Raw genomic sequence first — 16,285 nt, forward strand, 5'->3', positions numbered from 1 at the left:
AGAGCGAACGAGAGAGAGGGAGAGCGAACGAGAGAGAGGGAGAGCGAGCGAGCGAGAGGGAGAGCGAGCGAGCGAGCGAGAGAGAGAGAGAGAGAGAGAGAGGGATGGTGGGAGGGAGAGAAAGAGAGAAACACAGAGAGAAAGAAGGATACAGTTCTCGTCTCCAGACCGGTTATTGGGCGGCCCAGGCATATTGAGGAGCACCAGCTTGGCCTCTGAGGATTTCTTCACGATGACACCATTCAGCCTCAGTGCCGTGTGCATGCGCCTCACATTGGACTGGTTTCTGGTGGGAAAAAAACAAGATGGTCTCTACTAAGCTCCAAACGAAAGCTTCATTTGGTCATAATGCAGTATTATTTTGAGGTATTCAGCAAAACAAAATGTGGAACAGCAACCTCTTCAGGCTACTAATTCACAAACAGCTGAAACAAATCACTCTTTCACTCATTCATTCTGTCACTTCTGCATTAACGTTTTCATTTGGAAACACTCAAGACATAATCAACTTGTGCTATGCTGACTTGATCCATGGAATTCTAGAGGAAATGTATATATATATATATACATGTATGTACCAGACCTCAGTTTTATGTAAGCTCCAGCAAAGTTTGAGCTCTGGAAATACTTACAGGTTTTCCCACTCACTGCAGCATGGCATGGAGAGAAACACAAGGTTAAAGGATAGAATCCTAAACGAGCTGCTTTTTCTCTGTACTGTCAGTGCTCTATCATGAAAACTTTACTGTTGACATGCACACGTAAAGTTGTTTTGGGTGAACTATCCTTTCAAGATGTTGAATTTAAACTGCTGCCATTTTGAAACTGAAAGTCCCAAGATGTGAAGAACGCCAATCAGAAAGTTACTCTTCAGGAACTTTCAGTTCCAACATGGGAGTACACCGGTTTTGCCAAACCACACTCACGGCTTCATGTTGAAAATGTCTTTGATGCCCTGCGGCGTGGAGGCGCCAGGCGGCTTGGCCGGCTCGCCGTCGGCCTTTTCTGTCCAGGTCATCTGGACCTGTGCAGACCCTGGGGTCTGGGCCCCACCCTCGGAGGCTGGAGTCAGAGGAGTAGCCGGACTGGTCGGGCTGGTGCTGTCGTGGATGAGCTGGACCTGAGTGGGAGGGGACACAGCGACAGAGGCAGACTGAGACCACGAGACAGAGGGGGGAGAGACGAGGTGAGATGAGACGAGTTGGAACCACAGAGTGAGTGTGAGGGTCAGAGGAGGGAGAGAGAGAGAGCCGTTATCGAGAAGGCCTTGCATTTGGAGGTCAGTCATACAGTTGGGCTGATTAAAAAGTAAGTCTGAAAAAGAATGATTGAACCAACACATCTGTAGCCTACTCACCTTATTACAGCTTGTAATCCATGGCCAGAAATTCAAAGGCAGGCAATACCTTTCCTGACTTTTTCCCTAACTGTTACACATACGAACAACAAAGGCCTACGATGCATTTCCTGGTATCCCATGAAATACTTTGACCAGTCGAGAGCCTGTGTGAGTCTTGGTCCTCAGACTTATCCAGTCACTTCACAATAAGTCTGGTAAATTACTTCTTGTAAGTGGTTGACCTCCCAGGTCAACACCATCAGTTCACAACGCCAGACCTTTAACCATTCCCTGACCATGCCTCACCGCAAAAAAAACTACCTTATAAAAACACTGGTATGGTGAGTTGGAAGTTTCAAAATCCACTACTTCAGGGTTACTGACCTCAATGTCAACACCAGCGGTTCACAACCCCAGCCCCTTAACCATTCCTAGACCATGCCTGACTGCAATTTTCCTCACAGCATAAAAAAGTAAGGAAGTTAGAAAAACAAATACCCAGGATCAAAACCACTGACGACCTAATATTTCAACATCTCACATAACAACCCCTCACAAGTCACGTCTTTGCTGGCGCAGGCACTGGCCTGTTTGCAGGAATTCTTAATTATACAGTATACCCTGGTTAGAGTGAATGTGGCTCGGTTGACCGGACAGTATCAGTACCAACCTCTTCCTCTGGTTTCTCCACCTTGCTGCTCACCCCAGGCTGTTCTTCGGTCACACTCAGCTGGGTGGTCACCACCGCCGGATTCTTACGTCGGATGGATCCGCGGGATGAGTCTGTGATGCTCTGGATCTGTGAAAGGAAGACAAACGGCTGAATGAAGACGCTAGTATCCTTTTCACAACACGGATACAAACTGAGCCAAGCTGTATTGAGTTGGCCTGCTTACGCATCCATCGTAGTTGCTGGAACCATGGTGGAGAGGACAATGAGGAAATAAAAAACTGAGCCAGGCTGTATTGAGTTGGCCTGCTTACGCATCCATCGTAGTCGCTGGAACCATGGTGGAGAGGACAATGAGGAAATAAAAAACTGAGCCAGGCTGTATTGAACTGGCCTGCTTACGCATCCATCGTAGTCGCTGGAACCATGGTGGAGAGGACAATGAGGAAATAAAAAACAGAGCCAGGACAGTTCGGTTTTGTGTGAATCAGGCATAGGAGTGCTAATATCATCACAATATGATTGATAAGTTGTTTTGTGTCGTCTACACGGAGACAAAACAAGGTTTTGAACGTTGACATTTTCAGAACATTGTCTGTCAATGTAGACAATTCAATCCCTTTTGGGTGAATCAATACTGTCTTCCTTTTGTTATTTTGTCTTAATTGTAATTAAAGTAATAGTTAGTTTGGCATAGTGGAACTATGTCACTGCCTTGTCCGCTTGTTGCCCACTTCCCCAGGACACAAAATTGCAGCAAGTAAGATGGAGATCAGAGGTTATCTTTAATGAGTGCAGTTTGCATGTGGCTAGTTTGCTTCAACTACCTTCACTAAAACCCCTGCAGGTTTTGCCTGAAAATGTTGGTTTTGAATCGCCACGTTCTGGTACGTCTGCCTCGTGATTTGTTGGAGGGAAAAAAAGTGTCACATTAATCCAAGACCTTAGTCACTGCTGTTGCCTAGGGTCTAGGATTCTGAGACTAATTCAGACATGGTTCAATGGCATTGTGTTTTAATAAAATTACAAAATTTAAAAAAGGAATTCAACCTTTATTTATCTAGGCAAGTCAGTTAAGAACAAATTATTATTTACAATGACGGTCTGCACCAGCCAAACCTAGACGATGCTGGGTCAATTGTGCGCCGCCCTATGGGACTCCCAATCATGGCCGGTTGTGATATTGCCTGGAATCGAACCAGGGTGTCTGTAGTGACGCCCCTAGCACTGAGATGCAGTGCCTTAGACCACTGCGCCACTCAGTGTTGTGTGTTGTGGAGTAACATGGAGTAGTGGTGTGGTGAATGTAAAACCATAGAAATAGAATTATGGCAATTTTCCATTCTAGTAATTATATTTCTAAAGCGGTACCTCTCTCTCTCGCTCGGTCTTGGTCAGGTTGATCTGCTTGAGGATCTGCGATCGCTGTTCCATCACCAGGGTCTTCTCATAGGTGTAGGCCGAGATGTCACTGTCGTGCTGAGAGAGGAGAGGCCTGGGTTAGAGCAACATCGAGGATGGGCAGAGACCAAAGAGGTTAGGTAGTATGTACAACTTGTTTTTATATGGAGGTTTACAAGGTCTACGTGTTGGACAGCAGCACTGTATGGAACAACAGCTTCATGCATGAGAATAGCACTGATTGTAAATCGCTCTCGATAAGAGCATCTGCTAAATGACTAAATTGTACACTACCATTCAAAAGTTTGGGGTCACTTAGAAATGTCATTGTTTCTGAAAGAAAAGCACATTTTTGTCCATTAAAATAACATCAAATTGATCGGAAATACAGTGTAGATATTGTTAATGTTGTAAATGACTATTGTAGCTGGAAACGGCTGATTTGTAATAGCCTTCATTTCTCAGAACAAGACTAGACTGACTAGCTTCAGAAGAAAGTTATTTGTTTATGTCCATTTTGAGCCTGTAATCGAACCCACAAATGCTGATCCTCCAGATACTAAACAAGTCTAAAAGAGGCCAGTTTTATTGTTTCTTAAATCAGAACAACAGTTTTCAGCTGTGCTAACATAATTGCAAAAGGGTTTTCTAATGATCATTTGCCTTTTAAAATGATAAACTCGGATTAGCTAACACAACGTGCCACTGGAACACAGGAGTAATGGTTGCTGATAATGGGCCTCTGCATACCTATGTAGATATTCCATTAAAAATCTGCTGTTTCTAGCTACAATAGTCATTTACAAAATTAACAATGTCTACACTGTTTTTCAGATGAATTTGATGTTATTTTAATGGACAAATTTTTTATTTTTCTTTCAAAAACAAAAACATATCTAAGTGACCCCAAACTTTTGAATGGTAGTGTAAATAAAAATAAATATTTGTACTGTATATTTAAACAGATTTGTAACTATGAGAAACAGTATGATGGATTAAATCAACTCAGGGGACCTATGTTCAATGTCTGAGTAGGCTTCAGCTGTAGGAACATGCAACAGCCCCTTTAGGTACTGTATCTCTGTTATTACACACTGAACTTCCTCCCACCTGAAGCAGCTGTAGACAGACTTACCATTTCCACCACTTCAACCTCGGCATCGATACGCAGGTGATACAGGAAGGTGGTCAGGTCTTTCTTCATCTGGATGCTGTTGTCGTCCATCTGGGCCACGGTGAAGATGCGCATCTTACACTTCCTCCACACCTGTCGGCAGGAAAGAGGATTGTAACCTGCTCATCTATAACCTGTTTTACGGTAATCTGGTTAGAACCTTCATTATTTGGAACACAGTAGAAACTGCCATTGCATGTGTATCAGTGGAGGCTGGTGGGAGGAGCTATAGGATGACGGGCTCATTGTAATGGATGGAATTGGATAATTGGAACGGAGTCAAACGTGGTTTCCATTTGTTTGATACTGTTGCATTTATTCCATTCCAGCCATTACAGGGAGCCTGTCCTCCTATAGCTTCTCTCACCAGCCTCCACTGATAACCATGTTGATTAGTTAATGCGCTGACGAATGCTCTGCACCATCGTTTTTTTTTGTTTTTGTACAATATATTTATTGGCATTATTATTATTATTTTTTTTTACAATTTAACAATCATCAAAATATGACAGACAATACCCCGTTATTCCTTCCACCTACACAAAACACCATGCTACATGGGGGCACATTGTGCAAAACCCTTCCCTCCCCAACACAGGAACACCCCCCTTCCCTCCCCTCTACCGGTATTAGCTTCACTTATTATCAACAAAAAAAAAAGAAACAGAATGACCTTCACATTCCATTGCTAGAAAATAAATGATTCAACACAAAAACAAATAATAATAATAATAATAGATTAATGAAGACAGTAGTAATGAGGCAGCTAAGGTGACGTCTCTAGAAACTGCTGAAAGTCCCCCCAGACATCAGGAAATTCGAAGGGTTTATTACATCAATTGTATTTTTTCAGATGGAATATAGGAGGACAGTTCTTTTAGCCACATCTGCTTGCTTGGCGGAATGTCACTCTTCCATATAATAGCTGTGCATTTATTGGCTGCAATGACTGCCAATGTAATGAATCTGGTTTTGCTACAAATATTAACTGGTAGAACAGAATAATCTCCAAGAAGTATAAGGGAAGGATGCCCATTGTTTTTTTTTACCTGTACATTGCACGTTACTATATAACTGAGTGCATGATTAGTTATACACTGAGTATAGGACACATTAAGAACACCTGCTCTTTCCATGACAGACTGACCAGGTGAATCCATTTGAAAGCTACGATCCCTTATTGATGTCACCTGTTAAATCCACTTCAATCAGTGTCGATGAAGGGGAGGAGACGGGTTAAAGAAGGATTTTTAAGCCATGATACAATTGAGACATGGATTGTGTATTTGTGTACCATTCAGAGGGTGAATGGGAAAGACTAAAGATTTAAGTGCCTTTGAACGGGGTATGGTAGTAGGTGCCAGGTGCACCGGGTTGTGTCAAAAACTGCAACGCTGCTGGGTTTTTCATGCTCAACAGTTTCCCGTGTGAATCAAGAATGGTCCACCACCCAAAGGACATCCAGCCAACTTAACACAACTGTGGGAAGCATTGGAGTCAACATGGGCCAGCATCCATGTGGAAGCTTTCGACACCTCGTAGAGTCCATGCCCCAACGAATTAAGGCTGCTCTGAGGGCAAAAGGGGGGGGGTTCAACTCCATATTAGGAAGGTAAAACATGGCCAAAGCAATGTGACCCATGCCTCAGGGAGGGCGTGTGGTGGGCAGCCTACCTTGTGCTGGCGCAGAAGGAAGGGCAACAGCATCAGCATGCCTCCATCGTGGACGATCCACCACACGTCGATGTGGCCCTCGGAGAAGCGCTCTCCATTGGAAGGGAAGGCAGCAATGTTCTTGGGCACCAGCAGGGCCAGGTGGGCTGCAGTGGTCTCCCTAACCAGCTCTACAGGATGGATGGGGGGAGGGGTTCAGCTAATATGAGTCTGATCATCACTCAAAAACCTTTATGGAAAATCTACTTCATCCTGTATGATTTATCTATAACCTCCCCCAAAGATCCAGATTTTTTCAATCCAACAGACAGATCTGATTACCGAAATTACTCAGAATTTACTTAGAAATGTAAAATGGTAATTAAACAGTAATAACCTAACGAGTGTTTTTGTTTTTCATATCCCTTTACTTCCTTTACCCCCTCCCCCATTTCAATTGGCCATTCATTGTTGACCCCCTCTGTGACCCACCAATGAAATCTCTCCAGGTCTGTAGGTCATCGGCCTGCTTCCAGTTGCGCGGCCAGCTGACCAGCACCGTGTTGTGCATGAGGCCGCCCAGCCCGCTAGCCTGGAGCAGGTGGGAGGTGGCGTCGCGCATGTTGGACGAGATGGTGACCTGGCAGAAGCCTTTCACCTTCTCTGTCTCCATCAGCTTACGCAGAGACTGGAGCAGGGAATGGGGGTGGGTAGAGGGAGGGAGCGGAGAGGGAGATGGGGGTGAGAGAGAGAAAGAAGGGAGGAAGAGAGAGCGAGTGGGAGGGGTAAGGAGGAAGAGGGAGTAAGGTTTCTGGAACCAACTAAGCCACAGAGCCCTGCATGACATCTCAATCAAATTGGTCACACACACATATTTAGCAGATGTTATTGGTCACACACACATATTTAGCAGATGTTATTGGTCACACACACATATTTAGCAGATGTTATTGGTCACACACACATATTTAGCAGATGTTATCGCAGGTGTAGCAAAATGCTTTAATGTTTCTAGCTCCAACAGTGCAGTAATACCAATACAATACAATACACACAAATCCCCAAAATCTAAAGAAAGAAATGAAGAAATATCAGAATGAGCAATGTTAGAGTATATTAGTGTATTCAGAAAGTATTCATACCCCTTGACTTATTCCACATTTATTTGTGCTGAATTCAAAATGTATAAAAAAAATATATTCTCATCCATCTACACACAATACCTCATAATGACAAAGTGATAACATGATTTCAGAAATATTTGCCAATTTATTGAAAATGGAATACAGAAATATCCAATCCATGTTAGAACCACGTTTAGAGCTGTGAGTCTTTCTGGCTACGTCTCTAAGAGCTTTGAACACCTGGACTGTACAATATTTTCTCATTATTAGTTTTTTAATTCTTCAAGCTCAGTCAAGTTGGTTGTTGATCATTGCTAGACAGCCATTTTCAAGTCTTGCCATAGATTTTCAAGCCGATTTAAGTCAAAACTGTAACTAGGCCATTCAGGAACATTCAATGTCGTCTTGGTAAAGAGTTTGCCTTGTGAATGACTACCTCATCTACCTCATTTGCCTTGTGTTTTAGGTTATTGTCCTGCTGAAAGGTGAATAGGTATCCAAAGTGTCAGTTGGAAAGCAGACTGAACCAGGTTTTCCTCTAGGATTTTAACCTGTGCTTAACTATACTTCGTTGCTTTTTATCCTAAAAAAACTCCCTAGTCCTTGCTGATGACAAGCATACCCATAACATGATGCCACCACCATGCTTGAAAATATGAAGAGTGGTACTCAGTGATGTTGGCTCATTCATCCCCCTCCTCTCCCCTGTAACTATTCCCCAGGCCGTTGCTGCAAATGAGAACGTGTTCTCAGTCAACTTACCTGGTAAAATAACAAATAAATAAATAAAAATGTATTGTGTTGGATTTTCCCCAAACATAACGCTTTGTATTCAGGACATAAAGTTCATTTCTTGACCAATCTTTTTGCATTTTTACTTTTTGCCGTATTGGAATATTTTTGTTCTGTACAGGCTTCCTTCCTTCTTTTCACTCTGTCAATTAGGATAGTATTTTGGAGTAACTACAATGTTGTTGATCCATCCTCAGTTTTCTCCTATAAACTTGGTTACTGTTTTAAAGTCACCATTGGCCTCATGGTGAAATCCCTGAGTGGTTTCCTTGCTCTCGGGCAACTGAGTTAGGAAAGACGCTTCTATCTATGTAGTGACTGGGTGTATTGATACAGTGTAATTAATAACTTCACCATGCTCAAAGGGATATTCAATGTCTGATTTTTAATTTTGTACCCATGTACGAATAAGTACCCTTCTTTGCGAGACATTGAAAATCCTTCCTGGTCTTTATGGTTGAATCTGTGTTTGAAATTGCAGTTTCGATGCATCGACAAGATTAATACCTGAGAAATATGTAATTTTGTATTTTTAGATTTTCCATTTATTATAATAGTAAACGTGGGTTGCTTAAATTCCCAGGAACAAAAAACAGCAGTGCCTGCCTTTATAACATGAAATAAAATAGTAATTGAAAACAGAGCTTCAACAAGAGTGCATAGTCCAGCATCATATATCAACATTAAGTCACATAGCAGTGCATTAAACAAAATAGGACCACTTGAGACTGGTTACTTGAACAAAAATTACAAATAAAAACATTTTTATCAGATTTTCAAGTTTTTCTTTAAGAAGATTAGTCTATCCACATGATCTGCAGTGAGCACAGATCGGCTTGCTGTGACAATGCCAGCCGCTGTGGAGAAAACCCTCTTGCTAGGGTAAGAGGTCCCAGACACAGCCAAGTAGCTGTGACAATGTCAGCCGCTGTGGAGAATACCCTCTCGCTAGGGACAGAGGTCCCAGACACAGCCAGGTAGCTGTGACAATGCCAGCCGCTGTGGAGAAAACCCTCTCGCTAGGGACAGAGGTCCCAGACACAGCCAGGTAGCTGTGACAATGCCAGCCGCTGTGGAGAAAACCCTCTCGCTAGGGACAGAGGTCCCAGACACAGCCAGGTAGCTGTGACAATGCCAGCCGCTGTGGAGAAAACCCTCTCGCTAGGGACAGAGGTCCCAGACACAGCCAGGTAGCTGTGACAATGCCAGCCGCTGTGGAGAAAACCCTCTCGCTAGGGACAGAGGTCCCAGACACAGCCAGGTAGCTGTGACAATGCCAGCCGCTGTGGAGAAAACCCTCTCGCTAGGGACAGAGGTCCCAGACACAGCCAGGTAGCTGTGACAATGCCAGCCGCTGTGGAGAAAACCCTCTCGCTAGGGACAGAGGTCCCAGACACAGCCAGGTAGCTGTGACAATGCCAGCCGCTGTGGAGAATACCCTCTCGCTAGGGACAGAGGTCCCAGACACAGCCAGGTAGCTGTGACAATGCCAGCCGCTGTGGAGAATACCCTCTCGCTAGGGACAGAGGTCCCAGACACAGCCAGGTAGCTGTGACAATGCCAGCCGCTGTGGAGAATACCCTCTCGCTAGGGACAGAGGTCCCAGACACAGCCAGGTAGCTGTGACAATGCCAGCCGCTGTGGAGAATACCCTCTCGCTAGGGACAGAGGTCCCAGGCACAGCCAGGTAGCACCTTGCTAACATGGCACCATGTAAATGGATCAGCATCCAGGGGAATACAGTCCACTTCCCTGTATGAGGTCACTTCCTCCTCTATGACCTTGACCTTTGACTTGGTTCCCTGCTCCTGGGTGGTGAACAACTCTGGACGAGAACCCCTGTCGTCTGCCGAGAACCCCTGTCGTCTGTGGCTTGACCCTGCAGAATTAAATTAGATAAAAATTACTATCTCTGAGGTGGCTTTAAAAATATAATTTGTTGTTGAAAATATCTATCAGACACTATTATGATAATTACAATTATTACGTCATAATTAATTGTTAAATCACTAATTAATAAAATTATAAATGTCACATTAACAAAATAAATACAATACCTGTTGTATACTGGTCACAATCTCTGCTGTGAGTTCATTGTGACTCTCAGACGAGCAGCAGCATCCAGGTGTAGCAGGGACTTGAACCGGGGGTCCAAAGAGGTGCTCTTGTGTCAGAAGTCTTGGACACCAGGATCAGCATATCTAGGCTCCAGGTTAACTCTGATAGCAGTCTTGACATCCCTTACTGCGGGTTCATCTTCATCAGATGCCACCATTGATTTCAGAATCATTGTTTTCATAGGAGGGACCATGGAAACTGATGGGATGCTCTCAGTGCATATCAGTGTTGTGACTGTTTTGAGAGGTTTCCACACTTTGATAACTTCCTCTGCTAGTCTCATGTCATTTTCAGACAAAGTCACAATATCTTTGAAATTCTTCCTCACAGCTTGATCAGTCAGTGTAGGTAGGACACATCGCAACTTTCTGCTCAAGGTATCTCTCAACCATGTCATGGCTTGAATTCCATCTAGTAGGGACATCTTGGATTAGTTTGTGGTTTGGCAGCTCCAGCATCTCCTGTTGTGTCTTGAAAACATGTTCAGCAGTTGTGCTTTTATGAAAGAAGGATACCACCTTCCTCATCTTTGCTAGGAGGCGAGAGATTGGATTCACTGACATTGCTTTTTGAGATGCTAGATGAATAACGTGAGCAAAGCATCCTATCTGTGACCCCAATCCAGCTAGAGCAACTGCATTTACAATATTTCTAGTTGTCAGTGGTCACAGTAATCGTTATATTATCCCTCTCCAACTTCCACACTGCAACTACTTCCCTTAGCTCTTCCCTCAGGTTTACACTGGTTTGATTACTCTCAATGTGACGTGTTTGAAACACATGGCTTTTAATCTCCCACTCTGCCGTAATGAAATGAGCCCTTACAGTAAGGTAGCTCTGTAGCTCTAGACGTCCAACTGTCTGTTGTTAGGAGCAACAGACCGCGTTTCCGACAACTCGCTCTCAAGTAGTTCTTTAGTTTTTTTGTATAATGCAGGTATTAATGTCTGGGCGAAATGTGTGCGGGAAGGAATAGTGAATAGCTCGACCACTTTAAACATGTTTCTGAACCCCGCATTCTCTACCACAGAGAAGGGTCTCATATCTGCCGCTAGGAATTTTGCTATGGCTGCGTTGATTTATTTAGCCCTACCAGAGTCATATTGTTGCCTGAAGGCTGTGGGGAGAAGTGGTTGCCTGAAGGCTGTGGGGAGAAGTGGTTGCCTGAAGGCTGTGGGGAGAAGTGGTTGCCTGAAGGCTGTGGGGAGAAGTGGTTGCCTGAAGGCTGTGGGGAGAAGTGGTTGCCTGAAGGCTGTGGGGAGAAGTGGTTGCCTGAAGGCTGTGGGGAGAAGTGGTTGCCTGAAGGCTGTGGGGAGAAGTGGTTGCCGTTTCATTTTGTTCGCCAAAATGTTCGCCACTCTGACAGGCTATCAGTAGTGAACAGAGCCTACATGTAGATGTTATATCCACCACTCTAACAGGCTATCAGCAATGAACATGCTGTAGATGTTATATCCACCACTCTGACAGGCTATCAGTAATGAACATGTTGTAGATGTTATATCCACCACTCTAACAGGCTATCAGTAATGAACAGAGCCTACATGTAGATGTTATATCCACCACTCTAACAGGCTATCAGTAATTAACATGTTGTAGATGTTATATCCACCACTCTAACAGGCTATCAGTAATGAACAGAGCCTACATGTAGATGTTATATCCACCACTCTGACAGGCTATCAGTAATGAACATGTTGTAGATGTTATATCCACCACTCTAACAGGCTATCAGTAATGAACAGAGCCTACATGTAGATGTTATATCCACCACTCTGACAGGCTATCAGCAATGAACAGAGCCTACATGTAGATGTTATATCCACCACTCTAACAGGCTATCAGTAATGAACAGAGCCTACATGTAGATGTTATATCCACCACTCTGACAGGCTATCAGTAATGAACATGTTGTAGATGTTATATCCACCACTCTAACAGGCTATCAGCAATGAACAGAGCCTACATGTAGATGTTATATCCACCACTCTAACAGGCTATCAGTAATGAACATGTTGTAGATGTTATATCCACCACTCTGACAGGCTATCAGTAATGAACATGTTGTAGATGTTATATCCACCACTCTGACAGGCTATCAGTAATGAACAGAGCCTACATGTAGATGTTATATCCACCACTCTAACAGGCTATCAGTAATGAACATGTTGTAGATGTTATATCCACCACTCTGACAGGCTATCAGTAATGAACAGAGCCTACATGTTGTAGATGTTATATCCACCACTCTAACAGGCTATCAGTAATGAACATGTTGTAGATGTTATATCCACCACTCTGACAGGCTATCAGTAGTGAACAGAGCCTACATGTTGTAGATGTTATATCCACCACTCTAACAGGCTATCAGTAGTGAACAGAGCCTACATGTAGATGTTATATCCACCACTCTAATAGGCTATCAGTAATGAACATGTTGTAGATGTTATATCCACCACTCTGACAGGCTATCAGTAATGAACAGAGCCTACATGTAGATGTTATATCCACCACTCTGACAGGCTATCAGTAATGAACATGTTGTAGATGTTATATCCACCACTCTGACAGGCTATCAGTAATGAACATGTTGTAGATGTTATATCCACCACTCTAACAGGCTATCAGTAATGAACATGTTGTAGATGTTATATCCACCACTCTAACAGGCTATCAGTAATGAACAGAGCCTACATGTAGATGTTATATCCACCACTCTGACAGGCTATCAGTAATGAACATGTTGTAGATGTTATATCCACCACTCTAACAGGCTATCAGTAATTAACATGTTGTAGATGTTATATCCACCACTCTGACAGGCTATCAGTAATGAACAGAGCCTACATGTTGTAGATGTTATATCCACCACTCTGACAGGCTATCAGTAATGAACATGTTGTAGATGTTATATCCACCACTCTAACAGGCTATCAGTAATGAACAGAGCCTACATGTAGATGTTATATCCACCACTCTAACAGGCTATCAGTAATGAACATGTTGTAGATGTTATATCCACCACTCTAACAGGCTATCAGTAATGAACATGTTGTAGATGTTATATCCACCACTCTAACAGACTATCAGCAATGAACAGAGCCTACATGTAGATGTTATATCCACCACTCTGACAGGCTATCAGCAATGAACAGAGCCTACATGTTGTAGATGTTATATCCACCACTCTGACAGGCTATCAGTAATGAACAGAGCCTACATGTAGATGTTATATCCACCACTCTAACAGGCTATCAGTAATGAACAGAGCCTACATGTAGATGTTATATCCACCACTCTGACAGGCTATCAGTAATGAACATGTTGTAGATGTTATATCCACCACTCTGACAGGCTATCAGCAATGAACATGTTGTAGATGTTATATCCACCACTCTGACAGGCTATCAGTAATGAACATGTTGTAGATGTTATATCCACCACTCTGACAGGCTATCAGTAATGAACATGTTGTAGATGTTATATCCACCACTCTGACAGGCTATCAGCAATGAACATGTTGTAGATGTTATATCCACCACTCTAACAGGCTATCAGCAATGAACATGTTGTAGATGTTATATCCACCACTCTGACAGGCTATCAGTAATGAACATGTTGTAGATGTTATATCCACCACTCTAACAGGCTATCAGTAATGAACATGTTGTAGATGTTATATCCACCACTCTAACAGGCTATCAGTAATGAACAGAGCCTACATGTTGTAGATGTTATATCCACCACTCTGACAGGCTATCAGTAATGAACATGTTGTAGATGTTATATCCACCACTCTAACAGGCTATCAGTAGTGAACAGAGCCTACATGTAGATGTTATATCCACCACTCTGACAGGCTATCAGCAATGAACAGAGCCTATATGTAGATGTTATATCCACCACTCTAACAGGCTATCAGCAATGAACAGAGCCTACATGTAGATGTTATATCCACCACTCTAACAGGCTATCAGTAATGAACAGAGCCTACATGTAGATGTTATATCCACCACTCTGACAGGCTATCAGTAATGAACAGAGCCTACATGTAGATGTTATATCCACCACTCTAACAGGCTATCAGTAATGAACAGAGCCTACATGTAGATGTTATATCCACCACTCTAACAGGCTATCAGTAATGAACATGTTGTAGATGTTATATCCACCACTCTGACAGGCTATCAGTAATGAACATGTTGTAGATGTTATATCCACCACTCTAACAGGCTATCAGTAATGAACATGTTGTAGATGTTATATCCACCACTCTGACAGGCTATCAGTAATGAACAGAGCCTACATGTAGATGTTATATCCACCACTCTAACAGGCTATCAGTAATGAACAGAGCCTACATGTAGATGTTATATCCACCACTCTAACAGGCTATCAGCAATGAACATGTTGTAGATGTTATATCCACCACTCTGACAGGCTATCAGTAATGAACATGTTGTAGATGTTATATCCACCACTCTAACAGGCTATCAGTAATGAACATGTTGTAGATGTTATATCCACCACTCTAACAGGCTATCAGTAATGAACAGAGCCTACATGTTGTAGATGTTATATCCACCACTCTGACAGGCTATCAGTAATGAACATGTTGTAGATGTTATATCCACCACTCTAACAGGCTATCAGTAGTGAACAGAGCCTACATGTAGATGTTATATCCACCACTCTGACAGGCTATCAGCAATGAACAGAGCCTATATGTAGATGTTATATCCACCACTCTAACAGGCTATCAGCAATGAACAGAGCCTACATGTAGATGTTATATCCACCACTCTAACAGGCTATCAGTAATGAACAGAGCCTACATGTAGATGTTATATCCACCACTCTGACAGGCTATCAGTAATGAACAGAGCCTACATGTAGATGTTATATCCACCACTCTAACAGGCTATCAGTAATGAACAGAGCCTACATGTAGATGTTATATCCACCACTCTAACAGGCTATCAGTAATGAACATGTTGTAGATGTTATATCCACCACTCTGACAGGCTATCAGTAATGAACATGTTGTAGATGTTATATCCACCACTCTAACAGGCTATCAGTAATGAACATGTTGTAGATGTTATATCCACCACTCTGACAGGCTATCAGTAATGAACATGTTGTAGATGTTATATCCACCACTCTGACAGGCTATCAGTAATGAACAGAGCCTACATGTAGATGTTATATCCACCACTCTAACAGGCTATCAGTAATGAACAGAGCCTACATGTAGATGTTATATCCACCACTCTAACAGGCTATCAGTAATGAACATGTTGTAGATGTTATATCCACCACTCTGACAGGCTATCAGTAATGAACATGTTGTAGATGTTATATCCACCACTCTAACAGGCTATCAGTAATGAACATGTTGTAGATGTTATATCCACCACTCTGACAGGCTATCAGTAATGAACATGTTGTAGATGTTATATCCACCACTCTGACAGGCTATCAGTAATGAAGTTATAGTTTACAGGGAAACCAAAATGTTCCCAGACGGCAGACCTGAATGATCCTGGGGCATCTTCTAGTTCTGTCTCGCCAATGCTTGCCGTGTTGCTCCTTAGCATTTAGCTAACTGCTAATTCCTTCATAAACTGATTGCTGCTACGACGGTCTCTCAGATCTGTTCTCGCTGGAGTGAAATAACTAATGAGTGGAGCCGCATGCATATCTTTTTTAAAGACAACTTTATTACTATGTGAATATTTTGCCCACGTTAATTTATACACCATCGGTTTATGCAATAATATATTTTTTTTACAATGAAATATATATATATATATATATATATATATATATATATATATATACTCCTAGCTATAATATATGATTAATGTATTGTTTGGTTCGCAGTGCGTACCGAACCGTGCACTGTGGTCCCTGTAGCGAACGGTTCAATACGAATACATGTACCGATTCACCATTAGTTTTAGAAAAAAAACTGCCTTGATGACAACGACTTGACCAGCAGGTGAAGGCTG

General features: G+C 42.7%; 1 protein-coding gene across 2 annotated transcripts in view; it reads right to left on the minus strand.

Moving 5' to 3' along the window:
* Positions 1 to 16,285, minus strand: part of LOC110529040 (solute carrier family 12 member 5-like) — a 266,968-nt gene that overhangs the window by 10,196 nt on the left and 240,487 nt on the right. For both annotated transcript variants that reach the window (XM_036984164.1, XM_036984165.1), the window contains exons 18-25: positions 6,730 to 6,925; positions 6,259 to 6,428; positions 4,546 to 4,677; positions 3,381 to 3,488; positions 2,010 to 2,138; positions 927 to 1,120; positions 633 to 647; positions 153 to 286 (exon numbers count right to left, since the gene is read on the minus strand). In XM_036984164.1, coding sequence (XP_036840059.1) covers positions 153 to 286; positions 633 to 647; positions 927 to 1,120; positions 2,010 to 2,138; positions 3,381 to 3,488; positions 4,546 to 4,677; positions 6,259 to 6,428; positions 6,730 to 6,925 — 1,078 coding nt within the window. The remainder of the gene's footprint in view (positions 1 to 152; positions 287 to 632; positions 648 to 926; positions 1,121 to 2,009; positions 2,139 to 3,380; positions 3,489 to 4,545; positions 4,678 to 6,258; positions 6,429 to 6,729; positions 6,926 to 16,285) is intronic.

The sequence above is a fragment of the Oncorhynchus mykiss genome, chromosome 7 (genome assembly GCF_013265735.2).
Source record: "Oncorhynchus mykiss isolate Arlee chromosome 7, USDA_OmykA_1.1, whole genome shotgun sequence".
NCBI classification, from domain to species: domain Eukaryota; kingdom Metazoa; phylum Chordata; class Actinopteri; order Salmoniformes; family Salmonidae; genus Oncorhynchus; species Oncorhynchus mykiss.